The sequence below is a fragment of the Thermobia domestica genome, chromosome 18 (assembly GCF_964235325.1).
Source record: "Thermobia domestica chromosome 18, izTheDome1.hap1.1, whole genome shotgun sequence".
In the NCBI taxonomy this organism is placed as follows: domain Eukaryota; kingdom Metazoa; phylum Arthropoda; class Insecta; order Zygentoma; family Lepismatidae; genus Thermobia; species Thermobia domestica.
The window spans coordinates 95,026,833-95,053,612 of record NC_137471.1 but is presented as its reverse complement, the minus strand read 5'-3'; the positions used below and the strand labels follow the sequence as shown (position 1 = coordinate 95,053,612).

At 35.3% G+C, this 26,780-nt stretch overlaps 1 protein-coding gene across 2 annotated transcripts in view; it reads right to left on the bottom strand.

Annotated features, from left to right (window-relative positions):
* Window positions 1–26,780, bottom strand: part of Eip63E (cyclin dependent kinase Eip63E) — a 943,842-nt gene that overhangs the window by 36,138 nt on the left and 880,924 nt on the right. For both annotated transcript variants that reach the window (XM_081746810.1, XM_081746811.1), the window contains exons 5-7: window positions 18,963–19,054; window positions 9,707–9,881; window positions 2,774–2,960 (exon numbers count right to left, since the gene is read on the bottom strand). In XM_081746810.1, the coding sequence (XP_081602936.1) occupies window positions 2,774–2,960; window positions 9,707–9,881; window positions 18,963–19,054 (454 nt within the window). The remainder of the gene's footprint in view (window positions 1–2,773; window positions 2,961–9,706; window positions 9,882–18,962; window positions 19,055–26,780) is intronic.

Sequence of the window (26,780 nt, the reverse complement as noted above, 5' to 3'; positions counted from 1 at the left end):
GACTTGTTGTCTTGTTTTCAAAGAATGGCGCACAAAATACAAGTAAAGGCGTGCATCGAGTTTCTTTAAGTCGACATACTATCGTCACCAGACACGGATCACTGCCGTAACTGTTCTGTTCGGCTGTGAGTAGCAATCAAATTCTAGTTTAAATTACCTTAATTATCCCCAACAAAAATCCTCTTCCTGAATTTCTCTGAGAAAAAGCAGTTACGTTAAATTGTATATAGTTATTACTAAAATATTTATTTATGAACTATGAAGAAAATCTTTATCAGAAATGTTTCGTGGAAAGCATCCGAACAAAAATCATCCACGTTGTTTTGTCCTAACTTATTAAAATTGTTTAGTATTTATTAAAAGATGGCAATTCAATGTAACTTGTCAACTGCAGAAAAAGAAGCAAGTCAAGTAGATACTTGAAACTGTGCAGAATAGCTGTCTGTATATATAATATTATATATTATACCGACAATATACAAGCACACATACCACACACCCTCGTCCGGAAGTTTAATTCGAACACTGTTCAATACTGACGATATTTATTTGAAATATGAACATAATCGTTTGAACGTTTCAAAAAAAAAAAAAAAAAAAAAAAAAAAAAAAAAAAAAAAAAAAAAAAAAAAAAACTCATTGTTATATTTCGCGAATCTGAATGAAAACTTACGTTTTTGTGTATAGTGACAAAATAAGACACTCTTTCTTGTAAAATCTGATACACTGTACGATGTGGTCCCTACTCTCCCTAGGCGTAAGCATGTGAGAATAAACACCCAAAAATATGTTTTTCGTCTTGCAGATATAGTTTTATTTAATTATTTTATTACCGCCAGATTTCTTTTACTCCTACTACTGTCCTAAGCTTAACATACTAAACATATAGGTAAAACTTCTCTAGTCTCTGATCCGATTTAAAGTATATATAGTATATATATCCAATAAAATATAATGTACTTATGTAGTTTTCTTGAAGGTTTCAAACATGAAACTGAATGTATAAAAAAATTAATTTCCTTTTAGGACAAACGCGATTATATATATATTATGTATATTATATATGATTATATTATATATATAATATTATATATGATTACGGTGTTTCAAAACAATACCGACAACGTTTGAGAGGTGATTCCTGACATCAAGATAAGGCAAGAACTATAGACCAACCTGAGTGCACAAATGCTTCCTTTCGGAGTTATAGGCTGCCGAAAACATGAAAAAGAAAAAAATGAACTTCAAAGGTCCATAGCTCCAAAACTATGGAACCTACCGTAGTCGGGTCAAGACTTCACTAAGGAACTAGTATGTGCCCTATGCAAATATCCATGTTTCAGAATCCTGCGGTACTTCCACAACAAATTTTATAGAGATAGTTGGTGAGTACTTCAAATTATATGCCCGTAGTCTTTGCTGCACGGGATCCCCAATTCGATCCCCAGTGGGAATGCATCGAAATATCAACTATTACTGTGGTTCGAATTCCACTTTAAATTGTAGATCTACATTTTATATAGCTTTGTGCTGGAAAAGGATGCTACGATTCAACTAAAAAATAGCCTAACATATGTAGGAATATTTGAAATACGGACATGTGTTTATTTTCAGTGGCGTGGCATCGCGAAATCCTTACGGAGAGGGCAGAAGAGGCAATTGGAAACGTTACATATATGATATTTATTTAACTAAGAAGAACAATCACAAAATATAATAATTTTATCTCCTGTGACGAAAATGTGTTAACACCATCACTTATGGGCTTATAGCAAATTCCAGCTTAGCAAATTCCAGCTTCCTGACAGTTTAGTGTATTGTATCAGATAGTAGGTAAGAGATAGGCACGCGAATTACATGTCAAATAAATCTTTAATCATTTTGTTTTAAGATAAATACAACATTTATTGGTATTCATGCTATGGTGGATTGGTATTGGTGGAAATGCTATAGTATTACCGACTTTGTCCATTAGTTTTAATAAGTTCTGCACGGCGTTGGGGTCGAAAGTGTTAAATTATTTTTGAGTTTACATAGTTAGCCATCTACCCAACAAAGAATAACAAGGTTAAAGAGTGGAACGTGTCTCTACAGTAGTATGTGAACAAGTTTAATAGTAAGTCGAGGAGATCAGTATTGAGAATGGTTACAAAATTATTTCTCTTCTCGAATTTCACACCAAAGGAGATAATTTTAATACAGAAAGGCTTTTCAGTGCTAAACAACATACAAGATGTGTCTGGTCTTTCGTTAACGACTGAATGTGAAGAAAGAAAAAAATACAAAAGAAGAAAGCAAATACAAACTTGTAGAAACATCTTCTGAGCTCTGAAAGGATACATTGCTAAAGGTTTATCTTTCTCTTTTAAAACAGTTACATTTAATTAGAACTACTCAAACCTTCCACAGTAAACTGAAACAAAAAAAAAAAAAAAAAAAAAAAAAAAAAAAAACCCTCCAAGTAATAAAGAAAAAATAGCAGTATAAGATCTTGTTTTAATTAAATTTCAACAACGTTTCTAAACAAAGCTTTATTCTTTCAGTGACCTAAAAATACACTTGATCTTTTGTTCTTCAAAGAAAATAATGTTCGTCTTTAAGGTATTTTTGCATAAGCGTGACATGATTTATTTTAATTAAATTAAAAGCAAACTTTACTTAACACACCAGAAAAACTAAAAAAAAAAAAAAAAGTTTCTAATTTATTTTGAAACAAATACTTACATTGCAATTGCACCTGAAAACTAAAGAATACATTAAAGAAACTACTAACCGAAATCGGCGAGCTTCAATTCTCCTATCTCGCTGATAAGAAGATTTTGTGGTTTGACATCTCGATGTAACACCCTCCTCCTATGGCAATAAGCAAGACCTCGGAGAAGTTGAAAGAGGAACAATTTTACGTTTTTTGGATTCAGACCGCCACTATGCTTCTCCATATACTGGCATAAATCGGTATGCTACAACAGAATAAACATATAAATACACACAGCCATAAAGCAAAAGGGTTGTAAAGACTGTCTTATTTTATGAAAACAAAGTTTTTGTATTTTCGAAACAATAGTAAAATAGTAAATAAATAAATAAATAAATGAAATAAAACAGATAACATAATGTTTTAAACTTAGAAAAGCCTATGAAATAAAGTACAAAAGGTTTTTGAAATTATTATTGTCAGCTGATCTATTGTCAGCATGTTCTAATGATATATTGTACACTTTACATGACAGCTGCAAACATAATCTTAGAAAATCTTAAGTACTATTATACGTTACACATATTACATATTATACTTCATACTTTATACATTATTAATTCATTATTACACATAATACATTATTTTTAGTTTTAGGACTTACAATTCTAATTTTGCTTTTGCTTTGAGTTTCACTGTATTTCAATTAAAAAAAATATACAGAATTTCAGACGAAATCACTTTATTAATAGTTTGAAGCGAAATCTGTTAAGTTGACTTTCCTTCTTGATTTTACAAAGAATATTCTTTGCGCATATGCTTGTTTGTTTGAGTGTTATTCCCGAAGGCTGGTTCTAAGTATAACACTCAATCTAGCAAGATGGGACCACTAAGCCAGTACAACAAGGGTATGGTAGCTACAGTTCTTCCGTGTGATTCAAAGACGTGCATAAAGAAGTAGAAATTAGAGAGCTTAAGTGGAATGGATTGAAAGGTCTTGTACATGTTATACAAATAACAAAGTATGAAGTATGTTTTAAAACTTCTGAAAATTGCTATATCAATGAATAATACACGGCTGATACTAATACTTCCATGTAGAAATAAGACGTGGCATATTTGTTCATTCATATTACTTAACGCAGACCTAACAAGCCTTTTGCAAGTATAGATGTGATTTCTAAATATTAATTTTGAATTTTTTCCCATTGAAAGAAGTACTGATTTGAAATATTTCAACAATGACTAGTAGTATTCAGTGAGTGTGCAGAATCCAAAAGTATGGTTCACCTTAGGTTTATCGATTTACAGTTAGTAAAACATTGATAGAAAACAATTCCATTAGAAACATCCAAAACACAGCTGAGACGATGTTAACATATTGCTACTGGTGGGAGACCTTCCAAGAAAACAAACGAATAACTATCCGTGAAGAGAATGCAACAGAGCAGGTTCATTAAATTCCGCAAATCATTTGGGAGACAGATTCACTTCCTCAGTCCCAAGCACCGATAGGGTTGGGTAGAAACTGCACATAGTTTACACTTACCATCAACTTCAAGGGATGTTGATTCGTTACAAAGGCTTATTCTGGCAACGCATAAATAATAGAACTAATGAAACATAAATCCTATACTTTCATCCGAAAACCAGAAGTCAATCTCTAAACAGATAAGACGGAAAGAAGGAGCTTCACTTAAAGCACGCCTGTTTCTTCTTCTCGTAAGGTAGTGATGACGGTATTCTGAGATCGATCTTGGAGGATTACCTACCCAACAGAATTAATTGACGCAAAATATTATTTTAATCTTTTGTCCTGTCCACTGCAACAAGCGCATATTACCAATTGCTGCAACATGATAATGCAGATCGTAAATTGCTCGCCGAACGGAAGAAATTTTAGAAGACTTGCACGTTACTCCCACATTCATCTTATTTGCCTGATTTATCTCCCAGTGGCTATTGTCTCTTCCTACAACTAAAGAAAACACTGTGTAGTGTACGTTTTACGAGGTTTAAATGACACAAAACGTGCTATAGACCAGTGGATAAAAGAGATTTCCAGGAAGTCCTCTGAAGATGCCCTGAAAAACTATGTTTTGTACTGGGCTAAGTACATATAGCTAAACGAAGTTATTTTGAAAAACTTCAGTGAAACATGGACGAAGGTTATGAATTCAAAAATTCTAAAAATAAATTCCAAGAATTTTGGAAACATTTCTCGCAATTATGGCTTCGTTGTATGGATATTTTTTGCACACAATAATTAATATTTCTACGATTGAAAAAGTTCTGACTTGAATAAAACTAAGAAGTCGTATCGTTCAGATGTTGCTTATCAAGTAATTATGTATGTATATACAAAATTTCACGGACATGAAGCAAATTTAAACGGTATGGTGGAGGGAGGGGGATTTATAGAAATGCTCAACTTAACTGGTAAATTGAAATCTGATTTGATTTTCAGTTTAAAGTCTTTTTCAGCAGCAAGGCTATATGAGACGTGGACCTACAGCTTAATGTGGGATTCGAACCATATGAGTAAATTGAAATTAATTACAATAAACTGTATTATTATATATATATCAGTTAAGAGATCATAGTTATGAATTTACGGAAAATAAGCAATAAAGTAACGAAGTATACACAATAATACAAATATATATTAGCGAATTGTATATTATTAACAATTCACCTTCTGAAGCAAGTTCGAAACACTTATCACAGATACAACACAAAGAAGAATTCCAGTAACAAAAATGGAAAGTGCATAGTATTACCATAAATATTGTTATAAACTTTTGATAGTTGGAGGACTCATCAAGTGGGCAAGATCAGCAAGAGTCCAGCAGATGAAGCAGTTAGTGAATCATTCTGAAGAGGCTACAGTAGAGAAAATGTGTTTACGCAACTGGCACGAAAAGATGTGATTATAAAATAAATAAATAAATTAATTAAATAATAATAATAAAAAAAGATACAGTAGAGCTATGTAAAGGTAAAAATTCATTTTGGAAATTCACTACATGTTTAAGAGGCTGAATACACCACGAATGCTCTATACAGGACCATCAAAAGGTATACCGAAACTGGAACAATCGGGAGGGTTGGTCATGCACATAAAAACGAGTTCCTGGATAAGGTAATGGTAGTTCAATTCGAAGAAATTCTATCAGGAAGCAATTCGTGATGGTTCATGAGCTGAACATTTCAATCACGTGCTCCGCAATGACCTAGGATTGAACTTACGATAAAGTACAATATGTTTCGTACTCCATAACTTAAGCAGCATACGAAGGTGAAAGCAAAATGCCCACTTCAGTGTGATTAATACCGTTACAACGGAAAGGTGCTTTTCACTGATGAATATATATATTACTGAACAAACAAACTGGTATGATATGCCACAAGTTACGTAGAACCTCATAAGAAGGCCAGAAGAGTCCTGACGAACTACCATTCTGTCTCTATTCCGGTTTCGTGGGAAGTATGCTATGACGACAAGAATTCACATCTGTTAAAATTTCTGCCAAGGTCGAGCAGGAAACGGTTTCGGACCTTAAGGTCAAGCAATATAAGTTGTCTGGATTCGGCTAATGTGCTATATTTAGTGGCTGGATTCATCAACCCGATGACATTGGACCATAAATTGGAGTTTATACTTGAAAATGTGACTTACGTACTACTGATTTCTTCCTATAAGTCACATTCTCAAGTATGGACCACCATTTATGATTAAGCGCATTGAGATCGAAAGTATGCTACAGCAGTAAACATTCTTGGTGTAAACAGCAGAGTTTCCAGTGGCAACCGCAAGTAATGCGATTGATAAGCGGCCGTACAGACATATTACATGTGTAAAGGTCAATTCAGACATCTTGAAAAATGATTGGCCCGCTATACTAATAATTATTATATCTCAATCTAAAACAATAAAATAACCAATTACTTTCGGACAAGAATTTCAACACGAAGACGACTAATTACATAGGAAATGTCTCTTCCAAGCTACAATTAAATGTATTCAAATTAGTTCGATCACTACGAAACTGGTGAGGAAAAAAGTGGCTAGGTGGTTATCCACTATTACTAAAGATTCTATCTTCTAAAATCAATAAAACATTGGGTTTAATCTGGAGCTGAAAATGAAAATCTTTAAAATTATTTTGTGTAAATTTAATTTCACATTTTCTTTTTCTTTGTGTTCGTTGTCGTCTTGTTATTAATAATTGTAAATTCACATAGTTGAAAATTAGAGTAAAAAAAAGTTTCGTCTTTCCGCGAAACACTTAATGAATGACTTTTTAAAATGTGACTTATAGGAAGAAAAAGAAACTAGCACAGCTTAAACCATTCTTGCAACATAGGTATCAACTAACTCCTGTTTGAAAGACCCCCTATATATATATATATATATATATATATATATATATGCGTGTATGTTCCTTAACCAATACTACCTCCAACTTCATTCAAACAAGTTCCCAACTGCAAGTAAATATTCAGATTTAATAAATCTCATAGGAATCGAACTTTACCTCACATCCAACAAATGTGACTCCTTAACTATTTGGTTTACGGAAACTCCTTCGAAATTTACAACTATCACTTCCAACGTTACAGTGCCAAAACATTAAACTAATTATTTCAATTTATATGCAAATGAACATTAAACTAAAGTGTTAACAGGATATGAAACCACACACCACGGTTATCCAAGTCTGTTTATTCTGATTATGGAAACAACATGCCACATTTTAGTGTTCTGTCTCCAGGGATAAGCAAATTCGATTGTTCTGAAGGAGTTGTGCTGCCAGTATGATTCGGGAAGTCCACACACTATAGTTACTGAAATTTGACCCCGCGATCCAACGTATCTCCAGTGTCCTTCGAAGTAAATAGTTATTACTACCACCTTTTGCCTAGAAACATGGGTTCGATTTCGATAAGCTGTAGGTTCATCTCTTTATATTATCCTCAGAGCTGGAAAGATTCTATCTACCAACCGACACACCTCCAATTGAAACTGGTTGGACTTCGGAGTCCATGCTTTACGGAAGTCTCCTTTGGTGGGTAGAATTCCTAGTTTGCAGAATATCTGGATAGGTATATGAAATTGATATTATTGGAATACACGCTGTTTCAAGATGAGAACAGATCGCTAGATTAATATTTATTTCCATTTCATATTAAATTTGTTACTTGATTCACAATTTATTATGGTTAGTTTGTTCTGTTTTTTTGCCTTGTTACAAGGTAACCAAAAAAAAGTTTTTACCATACGTAATCATCAGAAGCAGGCAGACACATAGCGCATGGTACTCATCATTAGGCCTCGAAGCAATCTCCATCAGCATCCAGCACCCTTTGTCAATGCTTCTGTTGCGCAAGTTATGTTCTGACGATAAGATGTTTGGAGGGTCTCGGAGCACAAAGAAGTCCTAGGTGCGTGCCGCACCCCACGAGTTTGCCCCATTGTCGGAGAATTTCCCACGGAGGTGGTTTTCCAGGAAATAACACGGGTAACAATCTGATGGCGTTATGTCCGGCGAGTATGGTGGATGGGCAGTGTCTCCCAGCCAAGTCACTGAATGGTAATCCCGGTCGTCCTTGCCACGCGTGATCTTGCACTGTACGCAGGGGCGGATCCAGAGGGGCGATCGGGGCGATCGCCCCCCCCACAAGAGGAAACTTTCTTATTTTATATATAAATAAACCCATCCATAACAAGTTTGGAGCTCTTAAAAGTAGCAGTATTACCGCCGACCGCCCCCCCCCCAGAAGTCCGTCCTGGATCCGCCCCTGACTGTACGCTGCAATTAACCAACGCTGGCTCCTTCTGCTGCAATACATGTTACATCCACTGCAACTGCTGAGTACAGGTCCGAGGTGATGGTGTGGTCTGGGGGTAGGACCTCGTAATGCAACACTTGGAGACTAGTCCACCAAACAAAGAGCACAATCTTGCGTGGGTGCAGAACTGGTCTTGAGGTGTGAGACAAAGGATCACGTGGTGTCAACCAATATTTGGTATGCTTGGGACTGTCATACTGGACTCACTTTTCATCACTCGTGAGCAATCGACCAAATATAGGTGTGTTGTGGCGTCGAGACAGCAACGATAAACAGGTTGTTACTCGTTGTAGTTTGTTGGCTGGCGACAATGTGTGGGGTAAGCTTGCTCAATCGATAGATCTTCTGCATGGGGTGCAGGTTGAATCTGATAGTTTTCCCGGAAACCTGAAAGCGTTCGGCTAGTTTACCATACATTTGACTGCTGTCCTCCATGTCTACCTTAAGAAGGCCTTATTATTCAACTCATGTACTCGCCCATCGTAGTTAATGAAAATGAGTCAGCAACCTGAACTTCTGAAAACACTTGGCGATTTGATGAGACTCCTGACAGGACCTTTAAAACTGTACAGCAAAAACCGCGCACGAGCTCATTAATACTCCCATTTCTCTTTCATTCTGGACAAATTGTGGTTGCTAACCTTCCCACCACTTTTCCGGTGCGTAGGTCACTTTATTTCCTCCCTGTGAGCGCTTATCAAATAGGACGTTACAAACGGTAAGATTTTTTTTTTTGGTTACCTGTATTATAGTCAATAGAATGTGTCAGGTTGTATCTGGACTGTACTTAATAAATTATATTAAATTAATCAGGGAGCAAAATGCGGACTCTTACTTTCACCAAGTGTTACTAACATTACGGTAATTTATTCTTACAATATCTTGTCGAGATCGTTAAATAGAAAAACTCTAAAAGACGTGATTCCATGGTTAAATTTCATTAACAATCAGAACTTTCAATCTGGCGAAACGATGCTCTCTAAGCATATTTTCCGATATACCTTTTTCAAAAGTAGTCGCAGAAACAGAATACACTTGTGTTAGAAACTTTTTTTTTTTTTTTTTTTTTTTGGACACCAGTACTAGACACACAAAAAATGTATACAATAACAGAAATAAATGTTATTTCTGCACATATTACTCAAAGGATTAACTTACCACATATTCAAATACAAAAGTAAGTGTTTCCTTGGTGTGAATAATGTCATGAAGGGTAACAATATTAGCATGCTTCAGTTCTTTTAACAAGGAGGCTTCCCTAATGGCAGTAAACGGAGCGCCCTCCTCTTCTTGTAGTCTTATCTCCTTTAAGGCCACAACTTGGTTAGTCAAACTGAAATAATAAATTAACATTGTGTCAATAATATCATCTTTATTGTTTAAGGGTGTTTAAAAAGCGTATTTATTTATTTAACAACATTGCCTGGATACCATACACTAGAATCAATAGCAATCAGAAAACAACAAGGAAAAAGAAACTTTAGCTGTCAGGGCCTGTATTTAAAAGGTTCTAACTGGGTATTCGTTTCGTATAATCGAAGAGAAATCCAGTGAAGATGGCCGCCAGTAGATTCGAACCCGAGACCTGTCCATTATGAGATAAGGATACTAACAACTAGCCTACGCCTACTATTACATATTACTACTACATTACAATCTACTACGTTTTTATTATTTATAGTGAAAACATAAGTGCGACAAGTGAATATGTTGGGGAGGTTATAAGCGAATAAGTAAATCTATACTGAATATCCGTGATTTAGAATTATCTAGTACTTACTGAACAAAATTTAGAAAATTTGAGTTGATATTTCAGATTTCGAGTAACTGTTTTAGTTATTCATGAAATGCGTTGCATAGGTACGGTAACAGTCGTATATAGGGTATTTTCATGATTCATATGGTTATCATTTTTAAAATTATTTTGTTCATAATTTCTCGAGTAATGGTGCTTAAAATAATAATAATAAACTCCTATTTGCGTTTTTGGCAGCTAATAGTTCCCAAGTCTCAAACAATGCATTTCATGACCAGCGTTCAACAGAATATTTTAAAGACATTTTGTTGAGGTTGTCAATAATTCTATATTTTCTAACAAACAAGTTATATAAAGCATAATATTATTTATAGGCAATTAGTAGATGTGCAGAGAACGCATTGTTAAGCAGATCTGCACATGAGTTATGTATGAGGCAGACGAAAGATTGATTGATTGGAGTGTCTGATGAGTACACCAGGAGCGAAGCTATTTGTTCCCATCACGAAAAGGCCAATAGTCGTAACAGGGTGCTCATAAAATGACAGCCAAAATAACAAGTAGCAATATCAGGTATACATCACCTGAAGGAGCTTGGTTTGAATGGTGTGATATTTTCTCCATATTGAAACCAGAAGTGGTGGTAGATTTCTACCACTTCCAGTTTTAGATATACTAGAGTATAGATGGAATATATTTTAGGGACGCTTAATTGATTGCAAAAAACCGTTTCTCGATATCTACTGTATTACAGTTTTTACTCTATAGCGATTAATGTTAAACCTGGAAGTGGCAGAAATCAACCACTTCCGGTTCCAATAAAAATTAAGAGAAGATTGTATTTATTCTTAGAACGCTGAATCGACTAAAAAAAAAAACGCTTCTTGTTATCTCTCATCGTTTTTGCTCTATGTAGATCAATATTTGAAACTGCAAGTTGTAGTCTACTAGATTCATCATTTCTGAGTCAATTATGGAGATGAAATGTGTATTTGCTTCGCTTTATTAATGGTAGGAAATCATCTCTCACTGTCCATTATCGCTTTTGTTCTATAGTGAGCAACAATAAAACCGGGAATGTTTAATGTTTATCACTTTCGGTTTGAATATCATCTTCATCAATTGCCCCTTGAGTGTGAGAGGCCCATATTTTTTACTTGATTGTATACTAATATTGTAAGAAAAAAAAAGGTGAAATTCTTATGTTGATGGAGCATCATCATCTCTCTCCTCACGGCAAAATTTGATATGACGCTACTGCTTTTAAGTAGCAAACTGTATCTATTATTGTTTAGTTTATTCTAATAGCGATGCACAAATATGAAACAGAATGTACACTCATGTCCAAAATTATTGTCGCATGTCTATAAATATGTTGTTGTAGAAATATAATTTGATAACGAATTCGCCCGGTATTTCTTGTAATGTTAGTATGTGTATAATAGGCAAAGACATGTATGTGGCAAATTTCATGTCAAAAGAGCAGTAAATAGGTACAATAAAACGAAAATAAAACTTCCTTGTCCATTTAGCAAAATTTTGTTTTACTCATTCTAATTTTCGTATTTATAATTATTTTCCTATGAAATTTACCACAAATATACATTTCCCGATTATACACAAGTATCAGTATTAAAAGTACCCTGCAATATCATTAACAAATTATATTCTTACAAGAAGATAGTTATAGATATGCGTCAATCATTTTGGACATGAGTGTACATAATATACAACTTGTTGGTGAGCTAGGATAACCAGACGTCCCATTTTTAACTTTTTTTTTTTCAATCAAAAAGTCATCCGATGCAGAGATGCCAACCTAGAATCTTATAAAATCCAACCTTGAAAGGCAAAAATTCCTATTTTGCTCTTAAATTTCCCACGCTTTACACTAATTACAAGATTTTCAAAATTTATAAGATACGAAAATTGAAACTATTGAAATATTTGAGTGAATTATTCGTAAATTCCGATCTTCTAAATTCCTAATATGCATTTTCCTTATTTAAAAGTGACTATTGAATTTGTTGAAGAAGACAAGCACATTTTATCATCAGAACTTAGTATTACCATCATGCTTTTGTGCTATAATCCGCTACTGAATGTAGTAAAGCTAGACAAACTTCACTTTCAGATCTCCTTCCCTAACATCTTTAGGGGAACCGTCAAGTTCATAGCCGATTCCACTGCCAGCTCAATATTTGGGTTTTAAATATTTTGCGAAGATTCACGAAGATGCTGTGCAGGGTCCTTTCTTCTCTCCCGTTTTGTACGTTCTGTACTTGGGTCGTGATCATGTGACGATATTTTGTAAAGTCACAGACAGACAACATGGACTTTAAATTCTCCAATAACAATGCAAAACTTTAAAACTTCTGAGTTAACACCTAATCATAACCGGATGAACATTAGTTCTGTAAGTGCTTTTAACCACGAACTACACCGCTACGTTCCATGGGTTACGGAACAGGTGTTGCAGAACATGAGGTGAGGTGATTTTGAGTTTAACGCCCCGTTCAGCAGCGAGGCCATATGAGACGTGGACCTACTGATTAACGTGGAATCCGAACCACATGAGGGAAAGGAAGACACGGAAACAGGTTGATACAGAAGAGGACAGAAAGATGTACAGAAAGTTAAACAAGGAGTTACGAAGGTTAATAGACAGAGCAAGGGAAGAGTTTTACAAAAGAAAATGCGAAGGCATAGAAGAATTGGAAAATACAAGGAAATGTACAAGAAGGTGAAATCTATGAAATTTCAAAGGAAACAAGGGGTTATTACGATGGCAGTAGAAAATAAGAATGGGAAGGTAGTCAGCGAGAGAAGTGAGGTCATAGGAAGGTAGAAAAAGTATATTGAAGACTTATGAGAGTAGGGACAGACCGTGTAGCCTAAATGTTGAAGTAGAAAATGAAGTAGGTGAGGATGATAAAGGATTTAGAATTCTTCGGGATGAGTTTGAAAAGGCTATATCCGAGATTAGGAATGGAAAGGCAACCTGGATACATAATATACCAATCGAATTCATTAAAAACATGGAAGACAAGGGGAAGAAAGAATTGTTCCGACCCTGCAATGAAATAGGTGAAACAGGAGAGTGTCCGAAAGACTTTCTGAAGATGATCATGATACCGATGGCTAAGAAATCAAACCCAAAGAGACGTGAGGGTTATAGAACTATTAATCTCATATCTCATGCAGAGCTGCTCCGAATACTGAACAGAAGATTGCATGGAAGAACAAACGGAAAATTGAGGAACAGTTTGGGTACACGAGAGGTAAGGGCACAAGAGGTGCAACTGGATTATTATGGATGATCTGTGAAAGGTTAATAGAAAAAGTGAAAGATGTATATGTTGTGTTTATTGATCTAGAAAAGGCTTCTGATCGCGTGAATTGGGAACTGTTTTTGGGAGTTCTAAAGATTCGGTTGGAATGGAAAGATCGGTAAGACTTATAAGAAACTTATGTATGAATCAATAAGTGTTAGGATAGGGGAGGAATTGACAGAGGAAAGTGCAATTGGAAGGGGAGTTTGACAAGGATGCTCTCTCTCGCCAATATTATTTAATGTCTATTTAGAAGAGATAGCTACATGATGAAGACGGCATTTCGGTAGGAGGTAGAATGATTAGATGTGTAAGATTTGCACACGAAATGGCGCTTGTTGCAGAATCTGAAAAGAAACTCAACAGGATGTTAGAAAACTTGAGGAAGGGTTTTGAAGAATATGGGACGAAAATAAATGTTAGAAAGATAAAAACCATGATGATTGAAACGAAGCGGTCTGTGTCAAATATAAAAGTGGAAGGGAAGAAAATAGAACAAGTTAATAATACTCGATATTTGGGTAGTAGTCTTAGTAATGACATGAAGTGCAAACGTAAAATAAAAGCAAGCACAGGAATGGCGAAAGAAGCATTTAGGAGGAAGAAAAGTCTGTTTTGTGGGACATTGAATGAAGGGTTGAGAAATGACTTAAAAAATGTTTCGTGTGGAGTGTTATACTGCATAGGGCGGAAACATGGACATTACGTAAAAATTATGAAAAACGACTGGAAGCCTTCGAAATGTGGGCGTGGAGAAGAATGGAAGGAATTAGTTGGGTCGAGCGGAAAACGAATGACAGTATGTTAGAAAAGGTGGGAGAGGAAGGGACACTTTTAGATTTTATTGGCAAGAGAAAGAGAAACTGGTTGGGATATTGCCTGAGAAGAAATTGTATCATGAGAGACGTGCTGGAGGGTATGATGGCACGAAAGAGAGGGAGAGAGCGAAGGAGACTATAATTAATGGACGATATAAAAACAGAAAAATCATACGTGAAGACGAAGGGGTTAGCAGAAGACCGTGGAGCACCGAAGCTTCTTAGCTGCGGCAAGTGACCTGCCAATAAGGGCAGAATACCTATGATGATGATACCGATAGTGTTGCTTTACACTTTGTTAGCAATGTAAGACTACAGGTTAAATTGAAGGGCAGCGGAACTCACCAATACACTGACCATTTAGTTAGATGGAGGGAATAATGGGAATATTTTTATTCATGGTACACGTGTTGGTGTCTCGCAGATGAGCTACTTCTACAACTGTAATCGGTCTGACTCAGTGTTGAATTCAGATATTTTCACCCGGGGGGAATGTTAACTCCTCGGGGGGGAGTGCTGTTTTTCTGTATTTTTGAAAGAAAGCAGCATATTTAAAAATTCCATTCACATCCACATCTTACCTAATATTGAGACTAATTGCTGATAAATATTCAATGTGAGATTATAATTAAAAAAAAAACGATTAAATTTATCTACAACATTAAATAAAGACTGACAAAAATATTTTAGACTAAACTTTAACTGCTATTTAGAGTAGCTATTTTTATTATTTCCTATATTCAGTAGTTACTGTTTGTTACTAATGTAGAAGTTTTTAAAAAGATTTAAATTAACTCAAATATTTTTTTTGTCCTAAAACAAACATACATAGGAATATCTTAACAAAAAATTATCATTCGTTCTCACACTTCTGATTCTAAATCAAGCATATTAGCCTTGGTTTCTTCACTGCATACACATCAATAGTTTAATTTAGGAAATCTTCAGTAGGATTAGTGACGTGTGGAAAATCAGCGCTTGGCGCGAGAGTATACGATGGCACCCCCGTATATATGAGTGAGGTCGACAGATCAGCCGCGAAAGGTGAGAAAATTTTAAAAAGTAAACCCTGCTTTTCCTTGATTTTGAGCACTTTTCATTACTTTCTTTCCTTTTTATTTTATATATGTACACATGTGTTTCATTCCTCTGTTTTTCTTTCCTTCTTTTCTTTTCTTTTTCCCTCCCGAATTTTGCGCCCCTTACTTCGGCGCCCGGGGCCATCGTCCCGCTTGCCCCTCCCCCATGGCACGGCACTGAGAAGGATCTTCATCACCTTCAATGGCAATCTTTCACTTATATACTACTGTCATATTGATAAATTCTACATAAATCTCTAACCCGGGATGGATAACTGTTCCTCCCTGATCCCTCTAAATGACGCCCTCTGAATCTCACCCTTTAACAATCGTAAAACACATTTACGTCTGTTACTTCCGATGCGAGAAATGGGATTTAGGCGCTCTATTTCAAATAATGCAAGAACTGTACATTTTCAAGAACTGAAGTCTACTGACATCAGAGATCATATGGAATGATCGAAAGATCTTCCCTGTCTTTTCTTTCCTATTTCAATCTGTGCTAGTGCTACCTACTAATATATAATATAGGGTGAGAGTATAGTACCTACTAAAATACAAACCTTTCTTCAACAGTTGACAATTTCATGTTCTGCCAAACTCGGTCATAGCGTTAAGAACTACAAATTTTATTGACTATTTGGTATCATATCTTAGATGTTACATGTTTAATATTTATATAGAATGGGTCTGCGTCATTTATACGTATATTGAGAGATCGGATTTAGTCTGCACGTGCACGGAAAGAAAGCAAATAATTGGGTGAAGTAATTTCTACATTTTGTGACTGAAATATTTGAGTTTCTCCGAGGGAGGAATGAATTTTCTTCGGGGGAAGATTCCCCCCGGGCTACCCCCTGAATTCAACCCTGGTCTGACTGTTCTGGAATTTTATGAGCCTCAGAAATTTATTGAATGACAATTGTTACCGTATTACTAAATGCTTTTAAAAAACAAGAGTAGATCTCTGAAGCACGGGGAGCCTATGAGGGCCGCCACTGCTTCTAGTGAGTAAAAACTTATTTGGATGAAATATTCTTCTCTAAAATACTAACTTGTCAGTAAGTTAGCATGAAAGTTAGAAATTGTTTTTATTCATAAATATAATAAAAGTAGTTACTTCAGCGATTCAAATAGCAACTTCAGAGATCCAAATAGCTCCGTGATTTTTCTAAAAATAATTTTCTGTTATGTTCACTTTAACATTTTATTCTGATTATCAGTTTTATAGTAGAACCTTAGTTCTTTGATATGTTGTAGAGTGAGACGCGTTAGCCGGTACTAATTATTTTGACATTAGAAGTTAAATTGTCTATCAAGCTAGTTTCCAGAAAAATCATTCTTTCTCTTACTACACTAAAATAGCTCTGGTCTTTTATAATAATAATCAGTGGCGTATTTACGATTTTGTTTCGGGGAGGGCTTTGCTAACTTTCGGGGGGGGGGCTTTGCCTGAAAATCTGAAAATTGTTCAAGATGTTTCATATACTTTACTATAGTAAGATTTCGGGGGGCTTAAGCCCGGAAGCCCCCCCCTAAATACGCCACTGATAATAATAATAATAATAAAAGAACAAATACATAATAAGAAACAATAATGAAAAACAGAAAACATAAGTTGATCTGTTCTCAGAGCTTAGCTACCATCAGGTACAAACAAAAGGGTATTTTTATTTTTGCACCGCCACCTACAAACCGTCAATTAATTTCCGCTCTCATGTAGATCTAAAAGCTGGCGTTAGGCACGTGCATCAGTATCTTCCGGATGATACTAATTCCATTAGAAAAATATGGTTGCTCTTTCATGAGCAAATATGCTTTTTAAAATAATTTTCATTAATAATTGTGTAGTTTTCAACACTAAACTATAGAAAATACAAAGAAAGAAATAGAATGAACTAGTTTTCTTTTCGTGGAGGAACATTTGGATATGACACTAGTAGCAAATAACAGTTTTAGTACCTGATATTAACAAATGCATGTGCTAATCTAAGAGTGGATAGTTAGCATAACGAACGAATAATGGTAAATAATAATAATAAAAATAATATCTACATTTCCACTAAATTTTGAACAGAAGTCTTTGAGGAGTTTGTATTGAAATGTATGAGAGCCACAGGCGCAAATCCCGGGTGGATGAGGGGGACATGTCCCACCAATCTTGGAACTATAGGGACTGTCCCCCCAAATAATCTGATTTGAAATGTGTTTTTTTTGGGGGCAGAAATGTGATGATTTGTATCCGATTGCAACAAATGAAAGTGAGATGAAATTGATGTCCCCCTAGAATAAGCCTTAGATCTGCCCTTTTCCCAATGTTGAAGACAACTCTGGTCCCTGATTCTCCACAGCATTGTTTTTCAATTTCATAAATATTTTGAACATCGCTTAAAAAAATATGGGAATAGTTTTACCCCCCCCCCAATGCTGAAGACAGATTTGCGCCCCTGTGAAGAGCTGAGAGATTTCAATTAGTCTGCCTTATAGCTGGACCTGGCACTGCCAAACTGTCATTTGTTTCGGTCTCTGCAGAACTTTTTGAATTGTGTTAACCTGTAAAAAAAACACGTGTAACAATATTTTGACTATAAACCACAGCGATGAGATCATGGTACTCCTGAAAAAAGGCAGAAGATCAACGAACAAAATGATGCATATGTGGTTTTATGTTACTTGCGAATCAGAAAAAATGCATTCTCAATTGTGACCTCCAAAGGCTCAGTACTTTTTAGACAACCTGATATAACAAGTTTATGCATTGAAGCATACTGATAGTAACTTATTTCGAATTCGACCACCGTTAACGGCAATGGTTCCTAATCGATGTGTCGCATAGTTTCGTAGGGTATGTCGCCGAAATTTTAGAATTTAAAAATCATGAAATATTTCATAATAAGGCAAAATTAATTTTAATTAAGTATCTAATTAATTAAAAACGATTTTGAGAAGATTGTACGAGTCAACGCCTTTAGCTGTAGCAACAATGCACGTAAGAGTCACACTTTATAAATATATAGACTTACACTATTATTAATTTTAAAAAATCAAATAAATGTGTCGTGACGGGCGTTCAGTAAATTGTGTTGTCAGATAAATCAGTGGTTGCCAACTTTTTTTTACGGATTGGTACAGTAGTAGTTTTTAAAAAATCCGCATATTTTACGCATTCCAATTTTTCAGTGACCAAAACGGATTTTAAAATGCGCAAATTACATGAGGAAATACGATATGTAAATAGTGTGTTTCTCATTTTGAATACGGTGTAGCCTCTTCATTATTCGAGCATGTTTCATTAAACGAACGAAAATATGATACAAATAACAATAATAATAAAAAATTTACTTTAAGAATCAAGATATATATATATATATATATATATATATATATATATATATATATATATATATATTTAAATATGTATGTACTCACTTGCTATATCCTTTGAAGACCGTAGCGTATGATCCCTCCCCAAGCTGTTCGAGCTTAATATACGCTTCAGATTTCCCAAACGGCGAATCACCCTGCAAACAACAAAAGATAACAATTATGTAGATTTCGAAATATGCTCTTATCATAAATGCAATTATTTCATTGCTACAACTATGCTACACAATACTGCAATACAAAAAAAGTTAATGGTGTTAGTGGCGTGCATACAAGTAAAGCAAGTAAAGTAGTGCTTCAGTAAGCAAATTGTTTTCTCAGAGGCAATCTAGTAGTGTTAAAACTTATTTCTTTCGAAAACTTTCAGATGAAGCGAATCCTCTTTTCTTTTTTCGCTATGCGAATCCTCTTATTATGTAACTGGTCAGTAAAGGCATGTTGCCACGCTACATGCATCTTGTAGCTGTCATAAAAAAAAAAAAAAAAAACCTTGAAGCCCTACCATATTTGTCCATGTAAACATAGTATTGAAACGGTTATACAACATTTTTTTCCATCTTGCAAGGAGTTAAACCATGTGCAACTATCTGGGTCATCTTGCTTGCTACCTGCAGTCGCCCTCCCACTGGCATAAAGGAAAAACCAGTTTCGCTGCTTCCGAAACAACGAATTCTTTGGGCAGGGATGGGAAGTGTGCCAAAATACACGTTTTTAATGAGGAGGTTCACTATGTATCCACTACAGTGCAGTGCTGCATGGGTGGAGATATCTTTCTTGCTTTTAGGAAGTTGCAATATGTAAACAGTAAATAGAAAGATCGGGTTACAGTTTTTTTTAATGACAGCTACAAGATTTATGTAAAATGGAAACGTGGTCTAAGTAAGACTCTGCTATAGGGTTGTTATGCTGTAGAATAATCTCCTATGTTCATCAAGACAGTGCTTCCTGGCGCTACCTCATTGGTTCGCCGCTCAAAACAAGTGTCTATGCAATACCGGTGCATATAGCTGCATTACAAAGTTAAAAATGTAAGTGTTGCCAACTAACAGATGTTGAGTCAAAAAAAAAAAAAAAAAAAGATTGCAAAAAATATTTTGTACGTCTTCATGTGTTCTCAAGATTAATTTTATGCGGAACATCGACTACTTTTTCAATTCTCAAAATCTGTGAGAGCTCCCTTGTAGCTATATGGTTAGAGTACAGGTTATTGGCATAAATAACCGGGTTTGATTTCCGGTGGGAGCTCATGTGGTTCGGACCTATGTTAAGCATAGATCCACGTCTCATATTGCCACGGAGCTCCCTCGTGGCTAAGCGGTTAGCGTACGCGCCTTTGGTGTGGGAGACCCGGGTTCGATTCCCGGCGGGAGCTCATGTGGTTCGGATTCCACGTTAATCAGTAGGTCCACGTCTCATATAGCCTCGCTGCTGAACGGGACGCTAAACTATAATCAACTCAACTCTCATATTGCCACGCTACTGAAAGGAATGCTAACCTCTAACCAAAAAACTAACGAAATCAAATTTTGCAACGTGTCCACTCGAGTGATCTGAGACGTTGGCTGACAATTTCAAGACAAAGTCGTGAGTTTGAGTTCCGTTTGCTAGGCAAGGGGTATTCACACCGCCTTAAATTCAACAACTGCCTGATGTGATCCTTGCAGTTCGGAAACTTTACTTGTTTCAGAAAATCACAAATTTCATCATAATATGGATGCTGTCCGATTATTTTCCTCAAATTCTAAACTTGCATATTTAAATCATCCCCCTTTGTCTCCATATTTTAATTTCCCTCTTGAAACCAAATGTAACACATGTAAAAAAAAAAAAAAAAAAAAAAAAATGCAAAAAATATTTTGTACGTCTTCATGTGTTCCCAAGATTAATTTTATGCGGAATGTCATTGTGCACTAGTATTTCAATTCTCAAATCTGCGAGAGCTCCATTATGGTTATATGATAGCAATGTGATATCGTAACTCTATAGGTTTGCTGCTAAACGCAGTACTATTGTTGATTTTGTTCGGGGGAGGAGGAATTCTCTGCCGCCGACATAAAAGTTTCACTTTTTATATCAGTATTTTACTATACATTTGATCAAACAATATGTGTTTATCACACTCAATGGAGGGGGGAATTACACCCTCCTGTCCTGCCCAAATCACGCCCCTGAAACGTTTGCTTGCAATTACTGGGAAACTAAATTAATCATTGACTAACAGTCATTTCTGTCAGTAGTTTTTAGAGCTCTACATCCAAAAGATTTGCACCATAAATATGTTGTACGTGTAACTGCGTGGCATCCGTCAAGGGAACAGTTCGCATAACCAAAGCGAAAAGCAAATTCGACAGGTGATTCAAAAGGTGTATAATTTGTTAATAATTTGTCTTTGGAACGCAAACTGAAACAATACACTGCATCGCGATGATCGGAACTGATTCATTAGCATGGACAGGAACTTTATTTAATTGTTTCGTTGGTACATAATCATAACACTCGGATGAAGGACGGAATCAAAACACATCAAATTGTTGTACAAATCTTGCATTTAACGTTCGAAAAGTTCCCAACCGTACAGGAATTTTACTAGCTTGTTGTAATCAGCATAAATTGGTCTTTCAAATCGCATGCTTAGTTTCTCTGCAAGCGAGTGCTTTCTTCCGAACTTTTCCTGTTAAATGTATACTGGATACGTGATCTTATTTTATAATTAAAAAAAAAATACACATAGGGTGTATTAAGATATTGTTGTAGGAAACTCCATATATTCTGAGTATTGATAACACGAAGGTCTGTGCACGTCTTCCAACTGCATTGGATTTAAGCCTTGTTCGGAGTTCGTATATAGTAGGTATTGTACTTCATAGCCTTTGCTTACTTAAGGGATGACCCACGAAAATTCTCATGCAAGGTAAAGTTTTAATGCTGCTTTGATATAAGCGTCTGAAGCCGAATAATCAACAACGATGGAGAACCAATTCACAAGTGGGTATATTGGTTATTTTTTTAAGCTCAAAAAAGTTTTAAATACAATTAATTTAAGGCAGGGAAACACTCTGGATATGCCTAAGCGAATATCATACTTCAGCAATGTTGCTTCTTTTTGAGGCGTAAAAATTCATGTTGCTACTTTTTGGAAAAACGCCGGTTATACAGAATTTGCAAGTTTTAATCAGTTTAGAAGGTATAAAGCAAAACTCCTAATACAAATAACTGTTAGACGATGCTCCCAGAGATTTGCGAACACTTTATTATTATTATTATTATTATTATTATTATTATTATTATTATTATTATTATTATTATTATTATTATTATTGACTATATAGTGTAATGGCAGGATTTAAAAACTGTGGAATTAACATTTTCTAAATGTGTTCACAAATCTCTGGGAGCAACCATCCACGAATGAACTACTTGTATGTGGTGAAGGAAAAGTGCGTTTAGAAAGCTTTCTGTGCTCGTGTAATTTTACGCACTTTTATATGTATATAAAGAGAATGTATGCAATCCATAGGCATTAAAGTACCTAACATTCAGAAATAAATACCTGCCACCCATTTTACACAGGTCTAGGGGACGATTTACAGCGTACAATAAACCAAGCTTAACCTGTTATCGATTCTTCCAGTTCACCTGTCACAGGAGTCAAAGGGAAGGGAGAGATCCAGGAAGTTTGCCTGGACAGCAAACCAAACAGTAATGTTGCTGCTGCCCGTCCTTCGCATTCTACATGAACAAAGCTTTAGGTAAACTTTTTTTTTTTTTTTTTTTAATGCATGGAAAGAGTAAATGCTGCTAGTAGTGGTGAAGAGTTTAGATAGTACTGACATTCGACCTAGCATGCTTCGCTGCCAACAAATATTCTCTTCACGTTACATGCTTTAGTTGTACATTCAGCTCAGTTATATTGAATGTGTACTTAAGTGCTCTCTGAAAATTCGACAACTATACAGATTTACACCCACTAACCCAATGGAAAGGAGGGTACGGTGGCTTAGTGGTAGAGTATTCATCCTTAGTGCAATTAGTAGCTGATTCGATCCTAGGTCCATGAGCTTGTGGTGGACAACATCGTGTCTGGATTTTCTCGGACTTTTTCCATTTTCTCCCATATTTTCAGTCCATCCATTTTTTCATAATAATTCATTTTCATTAATCATCCGTCTCCTTTGGCCTAAGGGCATAAGTTGAATGTAAAATTAAAGGATTTAATTTTCTTTTTAAACTCTACTTTAGGATATCTGCAAATCTATTACAAGGGAAAGAGCCAACCAATTTACAAGAGTTTCGCAGAGAAGTGTTTTGTCATATCTTTTACTCTGCCTTTTCCCGCTTACGGGGAACGACATTTTTGATGATTCGCTTCCATCCTGCTCGACCATGAACATTATCTTGTATTAAACCCTTTTCTTGTAAGTCCGTACATCTATCCATTTTTTCTCCTGGTCTTATGTTTTTGCCTCCTACTTCCATCTTCCCCATAATCACAATTTCTTTGCATAACATTTCCATATCACTGTGATCTTTTCTCATATTTTCTGCGACATCTCAGTCACTCCGACGCTGTTACTTATTCTTTCGTTTCGGATTTAATCCAACGTGGTACGACACGTCCATCTGATAAGTTCCTTGATTCCCCAAGTTTCTGCCCCGTACAGCATTGCGGGTCTCACGTGTTTCACCTTGACATTCTTCCTTTTATCACAAAGAATACATGAGATCATCTTCTAGTATATCAATTCAACCTTAATTCTGTGCTCTATTTCCGCATTTAATCTTCCATTCTTATTCCCAATGGAAACTAGGTATTTAAAAAATATATTTACTTTAGATCCTGTCCTTCTACCTGTACGATTTCCTCTCCATCTCTTCCGTAGTTCATATATTCTGTCTTCTTTCTACTGACTTTTAATCCTCTGTTCTCCAAAACTCTTCTTCACTCCTCTAATTATTTTTCTAACTCTTCTCTGTTGGTATTACATAAGACAATGTCATCTGCAAACAGCATACACCTAGGTGATGTGCCTTTAATACCTTCAGATAGGACATATAACATGTGAAAAAAATAACAGCAATAATAACATGTATTGACCCGAATATAACACGGTATTTTTAGTATAAAAACTGTTTCGTAATAATCATATTCTATCATAATTGCAACCTAGCCTAGGATGAAGGTGGCAGCGATATCCTCTGGAAGAAGCTATAACAAAGATTGGAATCTAAATCTTTAAAAGCTGTGTTGGTAGGTTTCCCATTACATATATATTCAAAGTAGATGTAATATTTTATGCTATTAAGTTTTATTTTTTCCACTACCATCATCTCAAAACTTTACTACATTTGGACTAATACGATAAGAATCTGCAATGAATACATTAGAATATACTTTTTAGTTTCAATATAAAATGACGCACACAGATTTACTTGAAACGATGATATAAATAAACCCTATTGTGTCTACATTAAAATAAGATAAAAATATTAAATTGTTGCAGATACGCCACCATATTAGCTTTTCAAATAAAATCAAAACATTTCCCTACTCATGATATGCAACGCAAACACTTAAATCATATAGTTTGCTTGAATTAAATAAAATAAACAAGTGAGTATTGTTTCACAGGCGAAACTAAGATTTCCAAAGTATGGGAATTCAATACTCAAACTTGAAGTAGTACATCTGTAAGAACTGGTTGCAATAGAATAATAAGATCAAAGACAGAACCTGTTCCTCGAACGCTGAATACATACCAAAAAGCAATTAATCACTATCTCTTACAGTTTTTGTTCTATGGCGACAAAAGTTGAAACCAAAAATAGTTTACTTCAACCACTTCCGGTTTGGATAGAGCGCTAAGGGAGGAAACAGAATCTATTCTTGAGACACTGAATCGACTAAAAAAAGCTTCTTGATACCTTTTACTGTCTTTGCTCTGCGGAAATAATTATTGAAATCGTAAACAATTGTAAATTTGAACCACTTTCGGTTTCGGTAGTGTTGTGGATTGTCATGATATGTTGTCTTAAGATGCTGAATCATTTACAAAAAATAGTTCGCTATCTTTTACCGTTTTCGTTTTATGGTGATAAACATTAAAACCAGTATTGAAACCGGGAGTAACAATAAATTTGAACCATTTAAGGTTGTGCTAAAGTGATGTGTATAGTCATGTTATGTTGTCTTTAGACGATGAATCGTTTACAAAAAAGCTTTATATCTGTTATGGTTTCCGTTTTATGGCGAAGTAAGTTTAAGCTTTGCATAAATCTAACAACAGCTTAGGTATGAAAAACATTGAAACGAAATCAAAACTTTGAAATTTTAGTAATAATAATCTTCAGGACGAATATATTTCACACAGTTTCGATATAATATGACCACACAGCATTATTTGAAAAGTGTTATTGTCTACATCTCAAATACTATTAAAATAATAAATTGGAGATAGGTCAGCAGATAGAAACAATTACACTGGTCTACATCAATTTTGCTGACTGGAGTCTACCAGCTGTTCTTTAATAATTCGAGTGTGCTAAATCCAAAAATGAAATCCGTTTTTCTCTATCACGTCAGGCGTTTTCACAAAATGAAGTTTTATCTAGTATTTCATGCATGTTTTAGAACCATTAATCGTAACGTAGTTTTAAAAGATGTCACAAGATGGCAGCACATACACTATTACGTTTAATTTTATCTTTACGAGTTATTGAAAAACATTTAATCGTAAGAATTAAAGAATATAAGTATAGGTAATTCAAAATCATGTTCAATTAAAATTGAAGAGGATATTACGCATGTAAACAATTCAACTAAGGGAGCACTCGCAGCTGAATTTTTATACAGGGTCACGAATTACGCTGCGCTCTTTGTTTATGGAAAACACGGCGAGTTAATAGATTGCGAAAGGTGTACTAGAATTTTGTTGAAGTTTTGCGAACATTTACTGATCTCGTTATTTCTAGTATTGATGCACTGTACTGGTGTTGTTATATCTACAGGATTACAACTACTATAGTGTAGACTACACACATTATGATCAAGTCGGCAGTTGTACCGAGTTTAAATAATATATCTATTCGTAGAAAGTGTAAGAACGATCCGGATATAATTTGCAATATTTGTGGTTCTTTCACAACCCCGAAAAAACGAACAAATATTTCGGAATTTATACGAAAAGTGTATCATGCATATTTCGGAATTAAATTGGGCGACCAAGATAAACCATGGGCACCACATAAAATATGCAGACCTGTGTAGAAAATCTCAGACAATGGAGCAAGGGTCGAATAACAAGCCTTAGTTTTGGGATCCCAATGGTGTGACGAGAGCAGCAAAATCAATCACTCAATCAGAATTAAATGATTTAATTCGCGACCTTGCTCTACCAAAAGCATCAGCAGAATTGCTGGGTTCAAGACTGAGAGGAATATGTTGACACCAGGAACAACTATCATATATCGGGAGAGAGAAGCATCTATTACAATATTTTCAAAAAGATAAAGAACTTGTGTATTGTACAGATGTAAAAAAACTAATTGAAGCTAGAGGATATGATTATGATGCTAAAGAATGGAAGCTCTTTATTGACCCTTCGAAGAGGAGTTTAAAGTGTGTATTGCTGTAGAATGAATAAGTTGGCATCCATTCCTGTTGATCAATCCACACATTTGAAGTAAAGCTACCAAACATTGAAAATACTCCTTGAGAAGATAAATTATGAGAATGATAGGTGGCTTGTGTGTAGGGACCTCAAGGGAATTTGACTGTTACTGGGACAGCCGTACAAGGAATGAACACTGGGTACGAAGATTGTGGCCTGCCAGAGTAGATTTTGAATTGGGGGAAGAAAACACCCA